At 39.8% G+C, this 23097-nt stretch overlaps 2 protein-coding genes and 1 long non-coding RNA gene across 4 annotated transcripts; 2 read left to right on the plus strand and 1 right to left on the minus strand.

The window, feature by feature from the left end:
- Positions 1–3: 3 nt before the first annotated feature.
- On the plus strand, positions 4–4968 carry LOC307019786. The gene is made up of 3 exons (XR_013802738.1): positions 4–93; positions 4411–4506; positions 4838–4968. It is a non-coding gene; the product is annotated as an uncharacterized lncRNA (long non-coding RNA).
- Positions 4969–5385: 417 nt separating this feature from the next.
- LOC307019785 (uncharacterized protein) lies at positions 5386–11095 on the plus strand. The gene is made up of 6 exons (XM_079650890.1): positions 5386–5563; positions 6336–6431; positions 6519–6693; positions 7247–7353; positions 8252–8552; positions 10652–11095. The coding sequence occupies exons 1-6, from the start codon at positions 5557–5559 to the stop codon at positions 10881–10883; spliced, it is 918 nt and encodes a 305-aa protein (XP_079507016.1). The 5' UTR covers positions 5386–5556; the 3' UTR covers positions 10884–11095.
- A 954-nt stretch (positions 11096–12049) lies between these two features.
- Positions 12050–19794, minus strand: efr3a (EFR3 homolog A). 2 transcript variants are annotated; one of them, XM_079652028.1, is made up of 7 exons: positions 19755–19794; positions 19319–19404; positions 18626–18674; positions 18297–18400; positions 18127–18176; positions 16299–16433; positions 12050–16253 (listed from the first exon to the last, which is right to left on the minus strand). In XM_079652028.1, exons 1-6 carry the CDS (start codon positions 19777–19779, stop codon positions 16334–16336), a joined length of 414 nt encoding a protein of 137 aa, XP_079508154.1. In that variant the 5' UTR covers positions 19780–19794; the 3' UTR covers positions 12050–16253; positions 16299–16333. The 2 variants fall into 2 exon arrangements, with proteins under 2 accessions (XP_079508154.1, XP_079508153.1); XM_079652027.1 differs by having other exon boundaries at positions 12050–16433.
- Between the last annotated feature and the right edge of the window lie 3303 nt (positions 19795–23097).

Raw genomic sequence — 23097 nt, forward strand, 5'->3', positions numbered from 1 at the left:
TGGCTAAGACCACAACAACAACAACACCGACTGTATCCCCAGATGCATCCAACGAGGTGTTAGGAAGTTCAACAACATCTGCGTCTCCAACAGGTCAGATTAATTTATCTTCAATAGCTTCAATGTCATGTGACCTAATGATTCAAAATCAATGGAGAAATAAATTGGACTACATGTACACATCTCTTGATACAAACAAATCAAATAACAGTGATAATATATAATAGAAAAGGCACTCTAATTAAATTAAAAGTGTTTCGTAATCGTCTCATTTTGTAATACAGTGCTGCTTTGATGTGAGCGTAGGTCAAATTCTTTTGAAGCTTTTAGAACAACATTGGAGCTTTGCAATAAGTTTACTTCTGAATTCCCTTTAAATATTTGTATTACATCTTTTTAAAATCCTACAAAGGTGTGTCCTACTTGTTCAGTTTAGAAATACAATGCTGCATTGATTTAGAGCAGGGGTGGGGAACCTTTTTACTCTCAAGGGCCATTTCAATTTGTACAACATCCTCCGAGGGCCGTACAAATGATTGAACTCAACGTCTGCTTAAAAAACTCAAATCACAGCCCATTCATTTCGCGTTTCTTTCATGCTGTGCAAAGAAAAAGCAGCCTCTTAATCCAGATATTTGACCATGACCCGCGCATTCATGCACCGTGGCATGACCACCACAACAGAAAGATATGGACACAAGATGTGTGCAAATGTATTTAGTTTCATATCCATGTGGACATGATTTAAGTGGGGGGGAACGTTTGACCTCTGTCATCGCCAACAAAGGGTATATAACAAAGTATTGATATGAACTTTTGTTATTGACCAAATACTTATTTTCCACCATCATTTGCAAATAACCAGGAAGATATTTTTTTTATGTTGAAGTTAAAAGCATCAATCTGGTGCACTTTGAGAGTAAAATGAATAGATCTATGGATACATCTCTCAACACCCATATGAAACAAAACTGTAAGCAGATTTTTTTTCTTTATGGATATTCTTGGAATAAACGATAGACGCGTCCCGGCCCGGAACCGCGTTCTGGTGCTCTCCGTGAGAACTACACTCCTGTCAGACGAGACATATACCACGTGATGACACGTTAGGCTCGTGTTGTGTTCAAAGACCCTGACCTTGGCCAGGAAAAACAGGCACTCGCTTGTTATTTTGCGGTCTAAATTTCTTGATTTTTTTTCTTTTTTGCGTGTGTTTATAAATTACCTCGAGGGCCGTAGCAAATGTTCTCGCGGGCCATATACGGCCCGGAGGCCGGAGGTTCCCCACCCCTGATTTAGAGTCACATGACATAAAAGCTAAAAAAAACTACACTGTGGAATTCTTAACAAAAAATGCTGTATTTTCATCGAAACATTCAAATGAAATTGAGAAAGAAACAAACTAAAATGCTCTAAATGTGAACAGTTATGTATTCATGCTTTATTGAGTTGTTTGAACTGTTGATTTAGATTAACGTGGGAACTGTTTGAATATAATATGATTGTGTAGATCAAGATACACAGTAATCACACACCTTTGTTTCGTTTGGAAAAAAAGGAAATGAGAGTTATTTTGTCTTTGACACCTGAATGTCTCACTTCTGAAGGTCACACAACTCAAGGTCAGCTTAGAGTTACAAGTGATATAAAAGTATGTTAGAAAGAAATCTGTAGTTTGGAAACCCTAAAATCTTTTCAGTTTAAAACAAAGTTTGGCGTTATATCAAATTACACTAATATGTCACGGTACAGAATGTCTAAAATGGTCTCTTACATTGTCAGTATAGTATGTCATTAAAAGTGGTTTAAAAGTATGATAGAAAGAAATCTGTAGTTTGGAAAATATTTGACCGAGGTTGGATTTAAAAATAATACTTTCTGACCAATATATATACAGGACTGTCTCAGAAAATTAGAATATTGTGATAAAGTTCTTTATTTTCTGTAATGCAATTAAAAAAACAAAAATGTCATACATTCTGGATTCATTACAAATCAACTGAAATATTGCAAGCCTTTTATTATTTTAATATTGCTGATTATGGCATACAGCTTAAGAAAACTCAAATATCCTATCTCTAAATATTAGAATATCATGAAAAAGTATACTAGTAGGGTGTTCAACGAATCACTTGAATCGTCTAATTAACTCGAAACACCTGCAAGGGTTTCCTGAGCCTTGAAAAACACTCAGCTTGGTTCAGTAAACTAAATCACAAGTATGGGGAAGACTGCTGATCTGACTGCTGTCCAGAGGACCGTCATTGACACCCTCCATCAGGAGGGTAAGACACAAAAAGAAATGTCTCAAAGAGCAAGCTGTTCACAGAGTGCAGTTTCAAAGCACATCCACAAAAAGTCTGTTGGAAGGGGGAAATGTGGCAGGAAACGCTGCACAACCAAGAGAGATGACCGCAGCCTTAACAGCATTGTGAAGAAGAGTCGCTTCCAGAATTTGGGGGAGCTTCAAAGACAGTGGACTGAAGCTGGAGTCCAGGTATCAAAAGTCACTGTTCACAGACGTGTCCGGGAAATGGGCTACAATAGCCGTATTCCCATGGTCAAGCCACTTCTGAACTCAAGACAACGGAAGAGGCGTCTGACTTGGGCTAAGGAAAAGAAGCACTGGACAGTTGCACAGTGGTCCAAAGTCCTCTTTTCAGACGAAAGCAAGTTTTGTATTTCATTTGGAAGTCAAGGCGCCAGAGTCTGGAGAAAGGCTGGAGAGGAGCAAAATCCAAGTTGCTTGAAATCCAGTGTGAAGTTCCCACAGTCAGCGATGGTTTGGGGAGCCATGTCAGCTGCTGGTGTTGGTCCACTGTGTTTCATCAAGCCCAGAGTAAATGCAGCTGTGTACCAAGAGATTTTAGAGCACTACATGCTTCCGTCTGCTGAAAAGCTCTATGGAGATGAGGAATTCATTTTCCAGCATGATCTGGCACCTGCCCACAGTGCCAAAACCACCAGTAACTGGTGTACTGACCATGGCATTACTGTCCTCGATTGGCCTGCAAATTCCCCTGACCTGAACCCCATAGAGAATATGTGGGGTATTGTGAAGAAGAAGCTGAAAGACACCAGACCCAACAATGCTAATGAGCTAAAGGCCGCTATTGAAGCATCCTGGGCATCCATAACACCTCAGCAATGCCACAGGCTGATTGCCTCCATGCCACGCCGCATTGATGCAGTAATCCGTGCAAAAGGATTCCCAACCAAGTACTGAGTGCATTAATGGACATTTTCAAATGTTTGATTGTGTTTTGCTGTTATAAATCTTTTTTTTTTACTTGGTCTGAGGAACTATTCTAATTTTTTGAGATAGGATTTTTGAGTTTTCTTAAGCTGTATGCCATAATCAGCAATATTAAAATAATAAAAGGCTTGCAATATTTCAGTTGATTTGTAATGAATCCAGAATGTATGACATTTTTGTTTTTTTAATTGCATTACAGAAAATAAAGAACTTTATCACAATATTCTAATTTTCTGAGACAGTCCTGTATGTATGCATTTTTATTTTTTGATGTACTAAACTATTATTTTTGTATTAAATATTTGACATAATTAGAATTTGTTCATACATTTCCTCCTATACCTGCTATTCCATTACTTTTTCATCCATTTTTTAACATACTATGACTTTTTTTGGAAACCTTGGACATATTTTCTCTTTTATGAAACATTTGACTTTATATATTTTGACTTACTATGAATATATTGGACAGAGGCCATTATGTTTTTTATTTTTTATTTCAACATAACATTAACCCTTTATCGGGCGAGGAACCATATTTGGATTAGGGTTACCCAAACATGGCGTCCCCCCGCGACTCAGTGAGGTCGACAAGCATGTGGTTTTCTCCTAGCCAATCAGCGAAGATCACTCTACGCCACAGAGCATGCCATTGGGGAATTTGACCAATCAGCAGAGGCCTGAAACGGGTTAGGGTTAACCTACTAGTGTCCTATAAAGGGTTAACATTTTTTATGAAATATTTGACCCACTGAACAATTAATATTCTTCCATGATATATTCAACATAATATACCATTTTTTTTTTCACTACGTTTTCCACATACTTGACTGACTGATTGATTTTAGGGTTTCTCCTCACTTTGTATGCTGCTATGGACGATCTGCACTCATGCACATTCTCAAAGATATTGAAGTTACTGTTATTTTGTATATATTGACTGTTTTTATTTAGGTCTTAATGTGTGCATTTGTAAACATTTGTCTTTGATTGTATAGGATACACATATTTGCACACATATTTTTATATATATTTGTTTTTATATCCGGGATTGTGGGAAACGGTATTTCGATCTCTCTGTCTGTACACACAAACTGAAAGATTGACATAAAGTTGACTTTTGACTTTGACTTGTGATGTGTTTGTGATCACAGGACAGGAGAAGATATCCAGTGTCAAAACAACACCCACCACACCTCCCTATTCAGGGGAGGAAGTGGTTCCCCCCATCGCTCCCCCCCCGGGAAGAGGTGAGGCCAATCATTAAAACATAGAGAGAGAGATTCTTTAAGCGTTCAAACCATGTTGGAAATCTGAATCTGCTTCACAAAAATGTCAGAATTAGTTTAAGCTGGAATCTGTACATTAGCATAAAGTCAACCATTCATAACAAGTACAAATATGTATATAAACATAATAAGTAGAAATGAGAAATTCCAAAAATAGATCAAACATAGAATACAAATATATATATATATAAAAAAGGAGCTTAAAATAAAAATGTGCACATTGTACTGCGATTTATAAAATGCATATTATGATATAAACTGATTTATTAATATCCTCACCTTCGTTCTGCAGCTCATGTGAGTCACAAAACGACACGTTCAGTGGGAGGTGTGTCTCAGACCACCACATTGACCTCCATCAGACCTCTATCATCTCAAACCTCCATCAAACCTCCATCATCTCAGACCTCCTCCATCAGACCTCCATCACAGACCTCCTCCATCAGACCTCCATCATCTCAGACCTCCTCCACCAGACCTCCATCATCTCAAACCTCCTCCATCAGACCTCCATCATCTCAAACCTCCATCAGACCTCCATCATCTCAGACCTCCACCAGACCTCCATCACAGACCTCCTCCATCAAACCTCCATCACAGACCTCCTCCATCAGACCTCCATCATCTCAAACCTCCACCATCAAACCTCCATCACAGACCTCCTCCATCAGACCTCCATCATCTCAGACCTCCACCATCAAACCTCCATCACAGACCTCCTCCATCAAACCTCCATCATCTCAGACCTCCACCATCAAACCTCCATCATCTCAGACCTCCTCCATCAGACCTCCATCATCTCACACCTCCTCCACCAGACCTCCATCATCTCACACCTCCTCCATCAGACCTCCATCATCTCACACCTCCTCCATCAGACCTCCATCATCTCACACCTCCTCCATCAGGACCACCACTGAGGCTGAATCTGAGGAGGAGGAGCAGCCGGAGAAGAAAGAGGAAGCTCCATGTGAGGAAGAGGAGAAAACAGACAGCTCTCCGGAGAGAGATATGGATGGTAGAGTTAAAGTTAAAACATAAACAGAAGACTGGTTTCATTCTTCTTCTGGTTCTTCTAGTTCTTCTGGTTCTACCAGTTCTAATGATTCTTCAAGTTCTTCTGATTCTTCTGATTCTTCTAGTTCTTCTGATTCTTCTAGTTCTTCTGATTCTTCTAGTTCTTCTGGTTCTTCTGGGTCTTCTGGTTCTACCAGTTCTTCTGGTTCTACTAGTTCTTCTGGTTCTTCTGGTTCTTCTAGTTCTTCTGATTCTTCTGGTTCTTCTAGTTCTTCTGGTTCTTCTAGTTCTTCTGATTCTTCTGATTCTTCTGGTTCTTCTAGTTCTTCTGATTCTTCTGGTTCTTCTGGTTCTTCTAGTTCTTCTGATTCTTCTGGTTCTACTAGTTCTTCTGGTTCTTCTGGTTCTTCTGGTTCTTCTAGTTCTTCTGATTATTCTGGTTCTTCTGATTCTTCTAGTTCTTCTGATTCTTCTTGTTCTTCTGATTCTTCTAGTTCTTCTGGTTCTTCTAGTTCTTCTGATTCTTCTGGTTCTTCTGATTCTTCTAGTTCTTCTAGTTCTTCTGGTTCTTCTGATTATTCTAGTTCTTCTGGTTCTTCTGATTCTTCTGGTTCTTCTGGTTCTTCTAGTTCTTTTGATTCTTTTAGTTCTTCTGTTTTTTTGTTCGGGTTCTTCTGGTCTTCTTCTGGTCATCCTGTCTTCTGGTCTTCTTCTGGTCATCCTGTCTTCTGATGCTGCATTAAGTGAAGTGTATCCTGACTGTTTCTCTGCAGACTTGGAGGTGAGGAAGAGGACGATGCCGTCCTTCGCCTGGTCTCTGCTGGAGTCCATCGGTCTGACTGACGTCCCGCTGCAGCCGGAGAGCAAAGGTACGCCAGAGGAGCTGCATGTCTTTGGCCTCATTTCTCTCTAAAAGGACGCTTTAAGTTGAGTGTTTTTCATATCGTCCCCTTCAGAGTGCAGCCACTCCTTCACGCTGTACGGCAGCGGGGGGGCGACCCATCGGGAGCTTCCTGCTCTGGGGGAAATGCTTCACTGTCTGACCGGACGATGCCCCCACGAGTACGAGATGTACGGCTGCTACTGTGGACAGGAAGGAGGGGGGGGGCAGCCTCAGGACCAGCTGGACAGGTGAGGAGGGGGCGGCAGTGTTAATAAACAGAAACAAACTGCAAGAAACTAACTTTACACTGGAATGAGTCCAAAACCCCAAAAGGGTGGCGTTGATATATATTTTTTTTGTATTACTGCACATATTTTATTCCATTCTATTTCAATGTAAGTCCTGCTATATTTTTTGTATTCTGTATTCTTTTTTAATATTATTATAGTTTCATTAAAATAGTTCTCTATTCATTTTTAGTTTACTTTTATGTACACCACGACACCAAATCAAATTCCTCGTACGTGTCAACATACCTGGTAATAAACCTGTTTCTGATTCCTATTCCTGTCACATTCCAAAACCAAATGGAGAAATCCCATTGGACCAGGGAGATGCTGCCTTCAGGGTCCAATAAAGAAATACAACATCCCAGTACCACTCTAACTCACACTGATTCTTTCATGAAAGCTAACAAAGTCCCAGAACAATGTGAAAGATGTTTAAACTCCTCCTCCTCCTCCTCCTCCTCCTCCTCCTCCTCCTCCTCCTCCTCCTCCTCCTCCTCCTCCTCCTCCTCAGGTGCTGCTTCTTCCATCACTGCTGTCTGAAGCAGATCAGCTCGATGGGCTGCAGTCCGGAGAGGAAGCTCAGCGCTCAGGTTTCCTGTGAGGGGGGGAAGCCTCGCTGTGAGTAAAGCACTTTAATGTGTTACAGTATTCAGATCCTCGACTGAAGTAAAAGTACTAATCCCACGCTGTAGACTCTTTTGCAAAAGTCCTTCATTGTTTAAAACAGGGGGGTCGAACTCGATTTCATCGTGGGCCACATCACCATTATGGTTGCACTCAAAAGGCCAGTTGTAACTGTAATACTATAGAAATATACAGATATAATATATATAACATAATGTATTATATTACATTATTGCCTTTGCATTGGATTGTTATCGGGTAGGGTAATAACTACGTCTCTTCAGTGTGCACAAAATGAGATGCATTGTGGACATGTAGTTTAATATGCTTCTGTAAAGTGGCATGTAACCGTATAATAAACTAAATATAGTCTGTGTTTACATTAGCATGCTAACACTCAGAGCTAACCTGTGCTGGAGAGAGTGTGTGTGAAGAAGCAGGAAATAAAAAGGAACTCACCTTGTGGTGAACCTGAGAGAGAAAAAGAGTTTGAGCTCCATCCTGTTTCAGAGAGAATCCTTGATGTGGTTTGGAACATGATATGGAGTTTCTTCACGGCAGAACTTAGCTGAGAATTAAGCTACGGACCCAGAATCAGCACTTTAGTAACAGGGCTGAAATAGAGGGGGATGAGGCTAGAATGGTTGATCTGTTTGGTATTTTGAGCAAAACACATCATAGACATGTTTTTTATATATTTGTATCTGAGACCTATGCCATGTGCCTAAAAACAGTAAAATAGGAGACCTTTAAAGTGTAACGATAGTAAAAGTACTAGGGTACAGTACTTTTACCTATAACTATTTCTGCTTTTACTCAATTCAAGGATCTGAGTACTTCTTATATTGAAACAAGGTAAACATGATCAATAATGAAACTCGTCTCTCCTCAGGTCAGGGCGTGTCTGTGTGTGATAAACTGCAGTGTGTGTGTGATAAAACCACGGCGGAGTGTATGGCGTTCGCTCACTTTAACCAAAGCCTCCCGGCGGCTCAGTGCCGAGGACCCGAGCCCCCCTGCCGGCGGCCCACACGGCCCCCCAACCCACAGCTTTCATCTCAGTCCAGCGGGGAGAGCGAGGAGAGTGAGGAGAGCCAGGGGGGAAACTCTGATGACGTCATCAGGGAGAAACCTGAAGGAGGTCGGGAGACATCTACGGATAAAAACACGACTCCTCCAAGAGGCCAGAACAGGTGAGCGGTCACATCGTAAATGTTCTGTCTCTCAGTTCAAACAAAACAATGCAGTTCTTGAAGAAGTTGCGGTGTGAATGCTGAAAAGCTGACTGTTACGTCCCCACTGAGGTCTAGGGGACGTGAGGACAGTAGATTCAAGATTCAAGGCTTTTAATGTCATTGGTTCAAAGCTACAGTGTAGATATGTCTATGAACATCTGAGGTCACAGGCTGTGAACGTTAACCAACATGTTTATTCCTTTTGAACAAAGAATACTGCCAACAAATGTTCTTTAAGGGAGGAGGAGACAAAGGAGATTGTGCCAAACAAAAGAAACACATATAACACAACGTGGCCTCTCTAAATCTATCCTCTGAAACCACACCCCTCACTCTCTGAACTACTTCCTGAAGAAACTTATTACTTATTAGATGCTAGGTGGGATGAGTTTATTAGGATCCCCATTAGCTGGTGCATAACAACAGCCAATCTTCCTGGGGTCCACAAATAACATAAAACATGACATTCGACAGTACATTACAAGACAACGATACAAATCGTGTACGGCGTCAATTTTCCTTCAAACAGTGACTTTCATATCAACCATCACATACAGCTTGTTTTCTGATTCCCCATTTCCTTGGTAATAAAAAAAATTAAAAAAATAATAATAGTAATTTTACAAATGTCTCCCTTCGCTTCCTGAGGATCAAAAGGTTGAGACTTCCATCGTAACATTGAGATGAATAGGGTAATATAAGTAGAGTTATGAAGGTGTGTCCGGGGTAACACAAGTACCGTACATCAAATACACACTGTTTACACAATAACCAGCATACAGACATGTACATATATTGAATATGTATATATGACTCAAATATGTGTACATGTTCATTTCATTCATTTCTTATTGTAACAGTTTCTTACCTGTATATCATTTTCATTTTATCTTTAATTTTATTCATCTTGTGTGAATCTGTGCTGTTTTTTAGTCTCACCCTGTTGCTTTTAAAACTAATGAAGTTCCCCACAGGGTTAATAAAGGTCCATCTTATCTTATCTTATCTTAATAGCGTGCATGTTCTAATTCCGCTTCACATTTTGACGTTAGTTCAGAGTCTCTGCGATGTATATTGTGAGTGAAACAAAACAAAGAAACCTTAAATACAACGGTTCCCATGACATGATCTTCTCAGTTCTTCTGGTGTTTCCTACAAATACTGTGCACTCCTTTAGTTTGTTCTAAATAGACCTATTATTCGTAAAACTCCTGAAACACATGAAATAACTAAAGATACCTCTTTTCGAAAATGTAACAGCGAAACGACAACTCAAGATGGAAGTGTATTTAGAGAAATGGTCACCTGTTGTAAGGTATACGCCTCTAATTCAGAGGTTGGCAAGTAAGTTTAGCCTTGGGACAATTTCTTTCTGAGCCACTAGATGGCAGGCCAGAGCATAATGAAAGGCCAGAGCCTCTGGCTGGACCTGCCCAAAGGGAGACTCGTCCTCTCTAGCCCCATTTCAGCCCCATGTTAAAAGCCAGGGCTATTATCTGTATTTGAACAGGCTTATCTTTTAAAACGCTTCTCGTTTTGCGCCGTCCAGTTCAAATGAAATCACCTTCAATCACTTGTCCATGCTCGCGCCAGGGCCGGGGGAGGGGTTACAAGGCTCGCGGCTTGTGCTGCGTTTCCTTGCACTCGGACATTAGGGATTTTCTCTCATAAATGTCCGATGAGCCACAACCTTTTTTTCAAAACAAAGCTGCCAACTGGGGAGGCAGCATATGCACCGCCACCCCTCGCCCTCCATGATCAAGCTGCTTCTCCGATTTGGTTGGCAATGTTTTGATATCCTTTGTAAACATTACTTTTGAATGATTTAGTGTGCTGGCGGGCCACCTGTTGCCGACCCATGCTCTAATTGGACTCTATATTTGTTATATTTATTATGCTTTGTTGATAATTACTATTATATTGTACTTTTTGATTATATTATATATATTTTTGTTGTTGTATATAATGATATGATATTGTATCTGCGTACCATGTTGTGTGAGACTCACTGTCAAGGAACTTGTTCTAATAAATGTTCAAAACCTTTTTCTCTGCAGCGATGAAAACTGGAACATGAAGCAAAACGAGAAGCCGAAGAATCCTCCTCATCTTCCTCATTTTTTTTCTTTCACTACTCTTCCTCCATCCAGTGGAGAGAGCAAAGCACCGCCGTCACACAACCACCGGCCAATCACAGGACAGAACAGCAACCAACAGCCAATCACAGCGCAGCGACCGGCGGAGGAAGAGGAGGAGGGGGGAGGAGAAGAAGAGGAAGATGAAGGATAGGAAGAGGAAGAGGGAGTCTAGAAGTGTTTCTCTCTTCTAACGGCAGCTTTGGGAAGAATTATGATTATGTTTTTCAGAGGTTTTTGTTGACAATTACAAGTTGTACATTTCAGAAAAATACGTTAAAATAAATAAAATGTTTACTTTGATTTTCAGGTTTTCTTCACATGATTTTAAATAAAAAAGAAATGAAATAAAAGCTGTGGCATTTCCCTTCAAACAACAACAGAAACAAAGACGTTATAAATGTTGAGTGTTGATAGAAAAATATTTAATTTGATCACCAATAGATTCATTGATATGAAGAATATGATTACTTCAGCCTCAACAGTGGAACTTCCCAGAGAAAAAACTGATTATTAATTTTTTTAACTATGCTCTAAAATACTTTGTGATTTTCAGGAAAGAAATCATTATTTTGAGATTTTTTAAAAAGTCATAATTTTGAAATCTTCAGAATTTTTAGATATTAAAAAAAAAGTCAGAATTTTGAGATTTTCAGTAAAAAGTCAGAATTCTGAGAAGCCTTTCACGTACAATGTGTTGGAGTGATAGCCAATAAGAGCATGAGAGTTAGGTAGTGATGTCACTATGTCCGGAACTTTGGGATTTTAGACTTTGCATCATTTTGAGATTTTTTGAAAAAGTCATAATTTAATGATTTTCAGAAAAAAGTCAGAATTTAGAGATTTTTAGTATAAAGTCATAATTTTGAAACTTTTAGAAAAAGTCATCATTTTGAAATCTTAAAAAAAAAGGTCTGAATTTTGACATTTTCAGTCAGCCAGAGTTTTGAGAAGCCTTTCACGTACCATGTGTTGGAGTGATAGCCAATAGGAGCATGAGTGTTAAGTAGTGATGTCACTATTTCCGGAACTTTGGGATTTTAGCCTTTGCATAATTTTGAGATTTTTAGAAAAAGTCATAATTTGGATAATCCCAATTTTGAGATTTTCAGTAAAAAATCCGAATTCTGAGACGCCTTTCACGTACAATGTGTTGGAGCGATAGCCAATAGGAGCATGAGTGTTAAGTAGTGATGTCACTATGACCTGAACTTTGAGATTTTAACCTTAGCAGACCATTTACATGCACTAAAACCTTTATAACACACTACAGGCGAAGGAAAACCTTCAAAGTAACTTCAATAACTCGTAAGAACAGACTTTTTTCTTCATTATATTTTTTATTATTTCTTCATGGATACAACAGACTGAACGATATGAGAGAAAATACCTCGAATGATCAAACCGTACCGACATGAATCTGTGCGATGTATTTTGCTATAGTACCAGAACACAGTGATCAAAGTGCAAACACCATATTTCATTATGACGCTTAATGTTCAGCGTTTCATTTCATCAACACACTTCACACCGTCTAAATGAGCTAAGTCCATTAAAGGTGCTTTATCAAAAGTAGATTCACAGACTGATCGCCTCCTGCATCAGATTTATACTTTATTATTATTACACCTTTTTTTATTTACTGACTAGAAGTTGCAGCTCAGATTCACTCAATTAGAGACGGTGTCAAATTCAGATTACAGCCAATTTAATAGAGCACAACTTTTAATCAAGGCATGATCTTTGTGTCTTTGTGAGCTAAGTGTTTATCGTGCAACTAACTCTAAATATCTGTCGGATTAAACAACGGGAACTAAATTGTTTTTGCATTTAAAGGACATAAAAGGCTCTGAAATAAACCTTACGACTCTAAATGCATTTACATGTCATCTGAATACTGTAGCCGCTGGAAAATAAACAAAAGGGTGGAAGCAGTTTTAAGAAATGTCCGTTCTCTTTTTAAATAAAGTAGTTTTTTAAAAACGCAGATATTCCCTCGTGAGCAGAATAGTAAACATGTGAAACTGGCTTTGCAAAAATAAGTGAATTTAAAGCTTTAATATTGAATACTTTGACATCTGGAGCTGCAACTTCCGTGCAAAAAAACACAATTGAAATGCTCAAATAAGCACAGATAATAAGAACTCCTGCAAAAATAACTGACCATAGATATAATATGTGTTAGTGAGTCAGCATATTGAAATGATGCGATGGATAAGACAAAGAAAGGAAGTGTGAATGGGATGTTTTCTCCCACCACCACATTGAAACCCTGAACCGTCATCTTCAATAAACAAATGTCATTTAAAATGAAAACAGATCAGCGTTCATCGTCATCTGGATAAATGTGATCTGCAGAATAAATCTCCCTCTCTCTGAATCTCTACCCGGCAACAGTGTGACCGCACGTGATGCATAACATGTACAAAAATATATATGAAACAGCGCTATAATAACGACGCATTCCTAAAGAAATAACTCCAGCTAAAACCAGCCGGACTTTCCTCCAGAGTGAAATCAGTGACGTGTGCACTGCGCTGGCTTCTTTGTGATCACCTCGGAGAAAAGTCGGATTTGAAAGTTAGCGTGATATCGCGCAGCTCGTTCACATGATGCATGTTTTTAACGTGGCGCTATGATATGAGTTTGCATGACGGTAAGCAGCGTGGATTTCTAAAAGATAGAATCACTTTGATGCGTCTGGAGGGCGGGCTTTATACACGGGGAATACAAAAGGCTTTCTTCATTTGTTTGAGGCTCTTTCTCTCGTTGGAGGACTCTGCAGGTAAACTCACTTCAAACCACTCATACGTTTATTTGGCTTCGTCTGCAGAACAAAGACTCTGTTTGAACCTGGTATTAAACACACACCTGTATCTGAAGCACGATCTGACCTCAAACCTTCAAATCAGCCAAAGAGGGACTACTTTGGGGCGGTTTTGTCGCAGTGGTTAGAGCGTTGGTCATCAGATCAAGGGGCGTTGGTGAACTCCAGTTTGAATCCCGCCTCGGCCGCCACTGCGTCAGGCCGTTGTGTCCTTGGGCAAGACACTGTGGGTAATGTCCACAGTAATGACTCTTACATGTCTAATATGTGTAACGCGCTTTGAGCACCTGTAAAAGTGCTCTAATAAAAAATGTAATCCATTATTATTATTATTATTATTACTTTATTGCTTGGAAACCGACCAAATTTGGTTAGAAATTAAGTGTGAAAATCACCTTTTAGAAGTTTCTGTCCTTCTTCTTTTTAGTGGATAGTCATGCTCTTTAATGCAACTACACCCCACTTATCAGGAGAGTCAGAAACATAACTGTTTTTAAACCAAAAGGATCAAAATTGATAGCTTTTTAAGTCATAAACTCAACTTTTAAAAGCTGAATCATGATCTCCACGCTGCATTTAGGTGAACGTACAAAGTGATGTTCCATTAATGCTGCAAAAGAGTTAAGATAAGGGTCATGTGACGACTATCGGACCAGATCTAATTTGAGATTTAACTATGAAACCCAACTTTTAACTGCCTGCTGTCGTGCTTTTATTCATTTGAACTACAGCTCCCAAAAAGACTCCTTCTCTCACTTCTAAATGAACCAGATTGGATGTTGAATAACTTGTAAAGCTAAACTTTTAAAGGCCTTATTTCCTCGTATTTTTGCCTTTATTTCTTTACATTTTTGGCAAAAGACCCCATGGATGTTCACACACTGTTACTGGACTTTGACTCACTGAAGAAGTGGGGTTTCTTACGTTAATTGCAGCAATAATTATAATTGGTATCTACCATGTGTCGGACGAAGCAAGTCTGTAAATAATATGGGATTGTAGTTTGATTTTCACACGTTTTAAAACAAGATTATTTCGGCTTTTTAGCGACATTTATGGCTCTGAAATGAAGGCCTGCTGTCTGACTGACTGAGGACAAGACTTCGCTGACACTACATGGAACAATTCATTTGAGATGAACTCTGAAATGTTACTTGTAAAAGCTGTCAAAGTTTCCTGTTGTTTTCTTTTACCCCCATATTAAAGAGCCAATCAGCTTGCACGATGCACACTTTCCCATCATGCATCATCAACATTTAGGAGCCTCAGATGTGCCAGCTCACAGAGTCCTGTTGTGAACCCAGAAGCGTTGAATACGCCACGTTTCATGATAGAAGAAACCATACCCAGAACCACAGAAGTCTGATTAAAACAGCTGTGACTGCAAACTGTGTTCTGCTGCTCTAACATGTATCGTTCCTGACGTACAGATACAGATGATTTCACACCAGGTGGAAACAGACTCTCAAACTGATCCTGAAGAAGACTGACTTCCTGTTAGAGATCAAATGCTCCAGCTCATGTTGGTGATTCCACATCCTTTAACTTCCCAAACCATCTGAAACGCACTCGATCAAATCACAAAACATCCCGACACCAACGGCCTCTTCCTCGTCTCCTTCACTCACTTTCCATCCCATTTTTCCATCTTTCACCATTTCATTCTGTACAAAACAGGAAACAAATCTAAACCTAAAAATCATCTTTCGGTGGATTTAGGATCAAAGTTTGAAAGAAAAATCAACGGGATTTTTGATTTTTCGGCACCTTTTTAATCATTTTTTTCGCTCTGTTGTGATTGGTCAACCACTTAAAGATGTCCCGCCCCTTAGCCTACCAAGTACAATGTGTTGGAGCGCTAGCCAATAGGAGCAAGGGTTCCAAAGTGATATTTTTAAGACCTTTTGTTGGCCCTTTCAGACCATTGACATAATGGCTTGATTTATAAGACACTACAGAAAGAGGGAAATCACCAACTATGAGCGAGCCGTTTGTCCTGAACAGTTTTTAAAAACAAACTCTCACCACGTCATTAGTATTGCTCTCGATTTCAGTTTCCTCCGGTGAAACTTAGCTGCGTCTTGAAGCCTGTTTCAGGTGCATGGATTACCTTTTCAGAGCTTAAGATCTAATCTACCTTCTAGCACAAGTTAATTCAGTTCTGAAAACTGATATATTTAACATTTAGGTTTATTTGTGAGACATGAGAACAGATACGTAGAAGCTGGCTCTGGAGAATTAGCATCACAGCTAACACTAGACGCACGTTTCTAAGATTTAAAGTGGTTCTATCCGTGTAACGAGTGATTGATTTACCCTACAGCGTATGTACAAGGTGGGAAGCCTTTGATCGTGGCATGTCTCAGCATCTAAACACTAAGGAGTGGAAGATGGTGGCTTTAGTTTGTTCTTCGTGACTCTTATTATTAGTTTAGCTTCAGGGTTGCTAGGCAACAAAATGCAGAAAATCAGCAATCAGAAAATCCAAGTTTTTAAAGTAGACTTGAGCAGAATTGTGTTATTTTTTGTACCGCTTTCAATTCAGAGGCTTTCAAACTAACTGGAGATTATAAACTGAGCTTTGTGTGGATTTTCAGATTAAAGTTTTTTTCTGTATTTTGTGCGACACTGTGCTGGTCTGAGGAAACGACAGTACAGAGTGTGTAGTTCTTCCTTAGCAGTTTGCTGATATATCGCTGTGTGTGTGTGTGTGTGTGTGTGGTGTGTGTGTGTGTGTGTGTGTGTGTGTGTGTGTGTGTGTGTGTGTGTGTGTGAGATCAGTACACACACAGATCGGGGAACTTCATCTCGTAGACGGGGACGGACTGATTGTGTCCGGAGGAAATGGAGACAACCCCTGAAGGGCTGGGGGGGGGTCTGTGGAGGAGAGAGGGGGGAACGTTATAGAAGTAACATAAACTCACTTGATAAATACATGGCTTCCTGAACCTTTAAAGGTCTACTATCATACTGTTTCTCATCAATATACCCCGGGTCTCAGATATATACAGAACCTGTCTCTGATTGGCTGAAACACCAAACAGATCATTGCAGCATTACCCATAATCCCCTCTGTTTCAGCCCTGTTTCCAAAGGGCTGATTCTCTGTCTGTTACTTTAGATGAAAATAAGGAGCCCCTCCCCATGCCCCTCTGAGAGACATTTGGTTACAAAGAACTCAATGGAGCTCTAGGAGGAGATTCAGGTGATAAGGGGGGGGGGGGGGGGGTTACCTTGGTTGCTGATTGGCTAATGGTTACACAAGAGAAAACATCGTTATGACATCATCAAGTGGCCAAAATCTGATCAGCTCATTTTCAGACAGGTTTTTATAGAAATGGATCAAAAAGAGAGAGAATCTCAGAGGGGACACATGTTGATGTAGAAGAGACATGAAGAAGAGGGGACACATGTTGATGTAGAGAAGACATGAAGAAGAGGGGACACATGTTGATGTAGAAGAGATATGAAGAAGAGGGGACACATGTTGATGTAGAAGAGACATGGAGAAGAGGGGACACATGTTGATGTAGAAGAGACATGAAGAAGAGGGGACACATGTTGATGTAGAAGAGACATGAAGAAGAGGGGACACATGTTGATGTAGAAGAGACATGGAGAAGAGGGGACACATGTTGATGTAGAAGAGACATGACGAAGAGGGGACACATGTTGATGTAGAAGAGACATGAAGAAGAGGGGACACATGTTGATGTAGAAGAGACATGAAGAAGAGGGGACACATGTTGATGTAGAAGAGACATGGAGAAGAGGGGACACATGTTGATGTAGAAGAGACATGAAGAAGAGGGGACACATGTTGATGTAGAAGAGACATGAAGAAGAGGGGACACATGTTGATGTAGAAGAGACATGAAGAAGAGGGGACACATGTTGATGTAGAAGAGACATGAAGAAGAGGGGACACATGTTGATGTAGAAGAGACATGAAGAAGAGGGGACACATGTTGATGTAGAAGAGACATGAAGAAGAGGGGACACATGTTGATGTAGAAGAGACATGAAGAAGAGGGGACACATGTTGATGAAGAAGAGACATGAAGAACAGGGGACACATGCTGATGTAGAAGAGACATGAAGAAGAGGGGACACATGTTGATGAAGAAGAGACATGAAGAACAGGGGACACATGTTGATGAAGAAGAGAAATGAAGAACAGGGGACACATGTTGATGAAGAAGAGACATGAAGAACAGGGGACACATGTTGATGAAGAAGAGAAATGAAGAACAGGGGACACATGTTGATGTAGAAGAGACATGGAGAAGAAGGGACACATGTTGATGTAGAAGAGACGTGAAGAAGAGGGGATACATGTTGATGTAGAAGAGACATGAAGAAGAGGGGACACATGTTGATGAAGAAGAGACATGAAGAACAGGGGACACATGTTGATGAAGAAGAGACATGAAGAAGAGGGGACACATGTTTGTCTTTAAATGTCCTAACTGAAAGCACACAGGACTACAGAGATGTGTTACTCTCCATGTTCAGCTAGTAAACCACGTGTCTATGCATGGTAACAAAGGTAAACAAAAAGATGGCTGACCTGATGGTTAGTTCAAAGATCTGAGCCAGACGGTCGTGCAACAAGTTCGCCTGCATGAAGAAATGAGCCATAGTTAACTTCACAACATTTTAAAAGCTCCAATGTTTAACTCCACAGTAGATTAGAGGTATGAAGGGTGGCTCATGGAACTGGGTTCTGGTTTGTCTCACCTTGGACTCGCAGTGAGCGGCGATCTCTTCAAACGGAGCTTTCTGGAACTTTTCCATCAGCTGACGCCTCTTCTCCCGCTCCTGCTCCTCCACCCCCGTCGTGTCTGAGGACGAACAAACATGGAGGATTCAATTCAATTCAATTCAAATGTATTTATATAGCCCGATATCACAACACATTCGTCTCAGGGGGCTTCACAAATCAACTTTTGCAATAATCCAGGACGAAGGAGCTCCAGACGAAAGCCAATACATTTCCTTTGTAATCTGGGAGGGATTTCAGCAGAACAGGAGGGACGAGGTTTAAGGAGAAAGTCTCTGAAACTCACCGATGGCTTTCTTCAGCGTCTCGAACGTGATCTCCTCGGCCAGCTGGGACTAGAGGAAATAAAACACAGATTAGATTTAAACAAATGAGGATGACATCTGATGAACATACCCTGAATAATACACTTTAAAAAATACTACAACCTCCGTCTTATTTACGGAAATGTCTTCTTTTTAACTTTTGTTAAACGTTTTTCTATATTTTAATAATTTTTTCTTTGATTTATTATTGATTCTTCTATTTCAACCATTAAACAATTAAAACATCCGACAAACAAACTCAATTAGTAGCAGTGGGAGGGAAGAAGGCATAGTTTATACAGAGGAAGCCCTCCTGTTAGTCATCCAGTTTCAGGATAAAGAAAAAAAAGGTACATCTTTAATTAAATACTATTACTAATATTATCGACTTATAACAAATGTTTTTTTAACATACGGCACAAAGAAAAAAAAACAAAGAAACATGCATCATCGTTGGCCTTCAATACAAAATAAATAATAATCAAAAAATAAAGGAAAAAGCCAAAATAATGAAGAACAGACACATTAAAAAAAAAGGTATAAAAGTAATAAAAACATTTTTTACAATAATACAAAAATAATACAATAAATACATAAAAAATTCAGATAAAAGTAATTTAAAATAATAATAAAAGATAATTAATAATGTTAATAATTATAGCGTGTAGACGGACCTTGTCAGGCAGGATGTTGGAGATGATGTCCACCTGCAGAGAGATGGTGTCCACGTAGCTCTTCCTCCTCGTCATCCGGTCTTTATCTGAGAGAGACAGGAGAACAGATTAAGCTCCAAACCCTGATTTATGAATACTGCGAGAGCAATATCAGCATCAGCAGCACAGCAGAGTGCCTGAGGAGAATATTTCTACATATAACATCTATTTTTGGTGTGTACTACAACAGTTCAACGAAGAGGGGACGTGGTTTTAAAACGTTTTTAATTTATTTAATAACGTTTTTCTCACCGCCAGGTATCTCTGAAGGTCATGGTGCTTTCAAGTGCATTAGAATTTCATTAGAATCTTTGAATACAATATAATAACTAAATTCAATTAACTAAATTAACATCTATATTTTCTGGTCGTCACCATCTTGGTTTCTGGTCGTCACCATCTTGGTTTCTAGTCGTCACCATCTTGGTTTCTAGTCGTCACCATCTTGGTTTCTAGTCGTCACCATCTTGGTTTCAAGTCGTCACCATCTTGGTTTCTAGTTGTCACCATCTTGGTTTTCAAGTCGTCACCATCTTGGTTTCTAGTCGTCACCATCTTGGTTTCTAGTCATCACCATCTTAGTTTCTAGTTGTCACCATCTTGGTTTCTAGTCGTCACCATCTTAGTTTCTAGTTGTCACCATCTTGGTTTCTAGTCGTCACCATCTTAATTTCTAGTTGTCACCATCTTGGTTTCTAGTCGTCACCATCTTAGTTTCTAGTTGTCACCATCTTGGTTTCTAGTCGTCACCATCTTAGTTTCTAGTTGTCACCATCTTGGTTTCTAGTCGTCACCATCTTAGTTTCTAGTTGTCACCATCTTAGTTTCTAGTCGTCACCATCGTGGTTTCTAGTCGTCACCATCTTAGTTTCTAGTTGTCACCATCTTGGTTTCTAGTCGTCACCATCTTGATTTCTCGTCGTCACCATCTTGGTTTCTAGTCGTCACCATCTTGGTTTCTCGTTGTCACCATCTTAGTTTCTAGTTGTCACCATCTTAGTTTCAAGTCGTCACCATCTTGGTTTCTAGTTGTCACCATCTTGGTTTTCAAGTCGTCACCATCTTGGTTTCTAGTCGTCACCATCTTGGTTTCTAGTCGTCACCATCTTAGTTTCTAGTTGTCACCATCTTGGTTTCTAGTCGTCACCATCTTAATTTCTAGTTGTCACCATCTTGGTTTCTAGTCGTCACCATCTTAGTTTCTAGTTGTCACCATCTTGGTTTCTAGTCGTCACCATCTTAGTTTCTAGTTGTCACCATCTTAGTTTCTAGTCGTCACCATCGTGGTTTCTAGTCGTCACCATCTTAGTTTCTAGTTGTCACCATCTTGGTTTCTAGTCGTCACCATCTTGATTTCTCGTCGTCACCATCTTGGTTTCTAGTCGTCACCATCTTGGTTTCTCGTTGTCACCATCTTAGTTTCTAGTCGTCACCATCTTGGTTTCTCGTCGTCACCATCTTGGTTTCTAGTCGTCACCATCTTGGTTTCTCGTTGTCACCATCTTGGTTTCTAGTCGTCACCATCTTGGTTTCTCGTCGTCACCATCGTGGTTTCTAGTCGTCACCATCTTAGTTTCTAGTTGTCACCATCTTAGTTTCTAGTCGTCACCATCTTGGTTACTAGTTGTCACCATCTTGGTTTCTAGTTGTCACCATCTTGGTCTCTAGTCGTCACCATCTTGGTTTCAAGTCGTGACCATCTTGGTTTCTAGTCGTCACCATCTTGGTTTCTAGTTGTCACCATCTTGGTTTCAAGTCGTCACCATCTTGGTTTCTAGTTGTCACCATCTTGTTTTCAAGTCGTCACCATCTTGGTTTCTAGTCGTCACCATCTTAGTTTCTAGTCGTACCATCTTGGTTTCTAATCGTCACCATCGTGGTTTCTAGTCGTCACCATCTTAGTTTCTAGTTGTCACCATCTTGGTTTCTAGTCGTCACCATCTTAATTTCTAGTTGTCACCATCTTGGTTTCTAGTCGTCACCATCTTAGTTTCTAGTTGTCACCATCTTGGTTTCTAGTCGTCACCATCTTAGTTTCTAGTTGTCACCATCTTGGTTTCTAGTCGTCACCATCTTAGTTTCTAGTTGTCACCATCTTGGTTTCTAGTCGTCACCATCTTAGTTTCTAGTTGTCACCATCTTGGTTTCTAGTCGTCACCATCTTAGTTTCTAGTTGTCACCATCTTGGTTTCTAGTCGTCACCATCTTAGTTTCTAGTTGTCACCATCTTGGTTTCTAGTCGTCACCATCTTGGTTTCTCGTCGTCACCATCTTGGTTTCTAGTCGTCACCATCTTGGTTTCTCGTCGTCACCATCTTAGTTTTCTAGTTGTCACCATCTTAGTTTCTAGTCGTCACCATCTTGGTTTCTCGTCGTCACCATCTTGGTTTCTAGTCGTCACCATCTTGGTTTCTAGTCTTCACCATCTTGATTTCTCGTCGTCACCATCGTGGTTTTCTAGTCGTCACCATCTTAGTTTCTAGTCGTCACCATCTTGGTTTCTAGTCGTCACCATCTTGGTTTCTAGTTGTCACCATCTTGGTTTCTCGTCGTCACCATCGTGGTTTCTAGTCGTCACCATCTTAGTTCCTAGTCGTCACCATCTTGGTTTCTAGTCGTCACCATCTTGGTTTCTAGTTGTCACCATCTTGGTTTCTAGTCGTCACCATCTTGGTTTCTAGTCGTAACCATCTTGGTTTTCTAGTCGTCACCATCTTGGTTTCTAGTCGTCACCATCTTGGTTTCTAGTCATCACCATCTTGTTCATTCACTCTGTCTAAGAATAGTAATAATACTAATAACATGTTTTGTAAATCTTTTTGGTGTCCCGTGTGATACATAATGATAATAAAAATATACAATATGTAATTATTCCCTTATTTTTATGCCTTAAGCCTCCTTTTCCCCCTCATCCCTCAGTGCAAGGTGTGTTTACCGTGACACAACAAACTGTGCTTGAGATAAATAGTGACTTTTAAATTAAAAAAAAAGTTAAAACGTCTTTATTTGTATTCACTTTTTTTGACGCATGGTTTTTGAAAAAACAGTCTCAAACCGTTTTTCTTACACTATGTTGTAGCAGCAGTGTGCTCACAACATAAATCAGTCCCAATAATAATAAAAGAAATTGACTAAATGTTTCCGTGCAGTTTTAATGAAACAGACCCTCCTTTCTGCTGTTTTAAAAATGACTGATTACATGTAGAAAATCAAAACCTGATGTCTCTGAGAGGAACTGACCAACTCTAATGAGGACTTTTCATTTGTTCTTCGAGGCCAACTTGATAAAAAGCAGCATGACAAATCTGCATTTCCCATAAACCAAGATTTCTGTTGTGATGTTTTAGTTTAAAGCAACTAAAATCCTTCAGATCCTGCAGAGACATAAACTTCTGAGGAACCTTGTTGCACTTATATTCAGAATAACACAGTCAAGTTCAGAAATGGAAAGAAATGTAGTTTGTTGCTTCAAGATGCTCAACTCTGGTCCTTTAAAAATGACTTTCTACACCAAGAAACTCACACTACTGCTATCTTAGAAAACCTAATTTCTGTCATCTACAGTAACATGAAATACTCACCGCAGCATTTCCAGAAGTAATGAAGGCAAAACAGTTCAACAAATGATCAAATCCTTCTGTTTCTGTTCAGTTTGATGCTACAGCTACTCAGGGAACAAGAGGACTACTGAAAGCTACAGGGAGGACATTTAGTGTTGTAAAGTGGACACCTTTGATCTA

This window comes from Notothenia rossii (genome assembly GCF_949606895.1).
Source record: "Notothenia rossii genome assembly, chromosome: 9".
Lineage (NCBI taxonomy): Eukaryota > Metazoa > Chordata > Actinopteri > Perciformes > Nototheniidae > Notothenia > Notothenia rossii.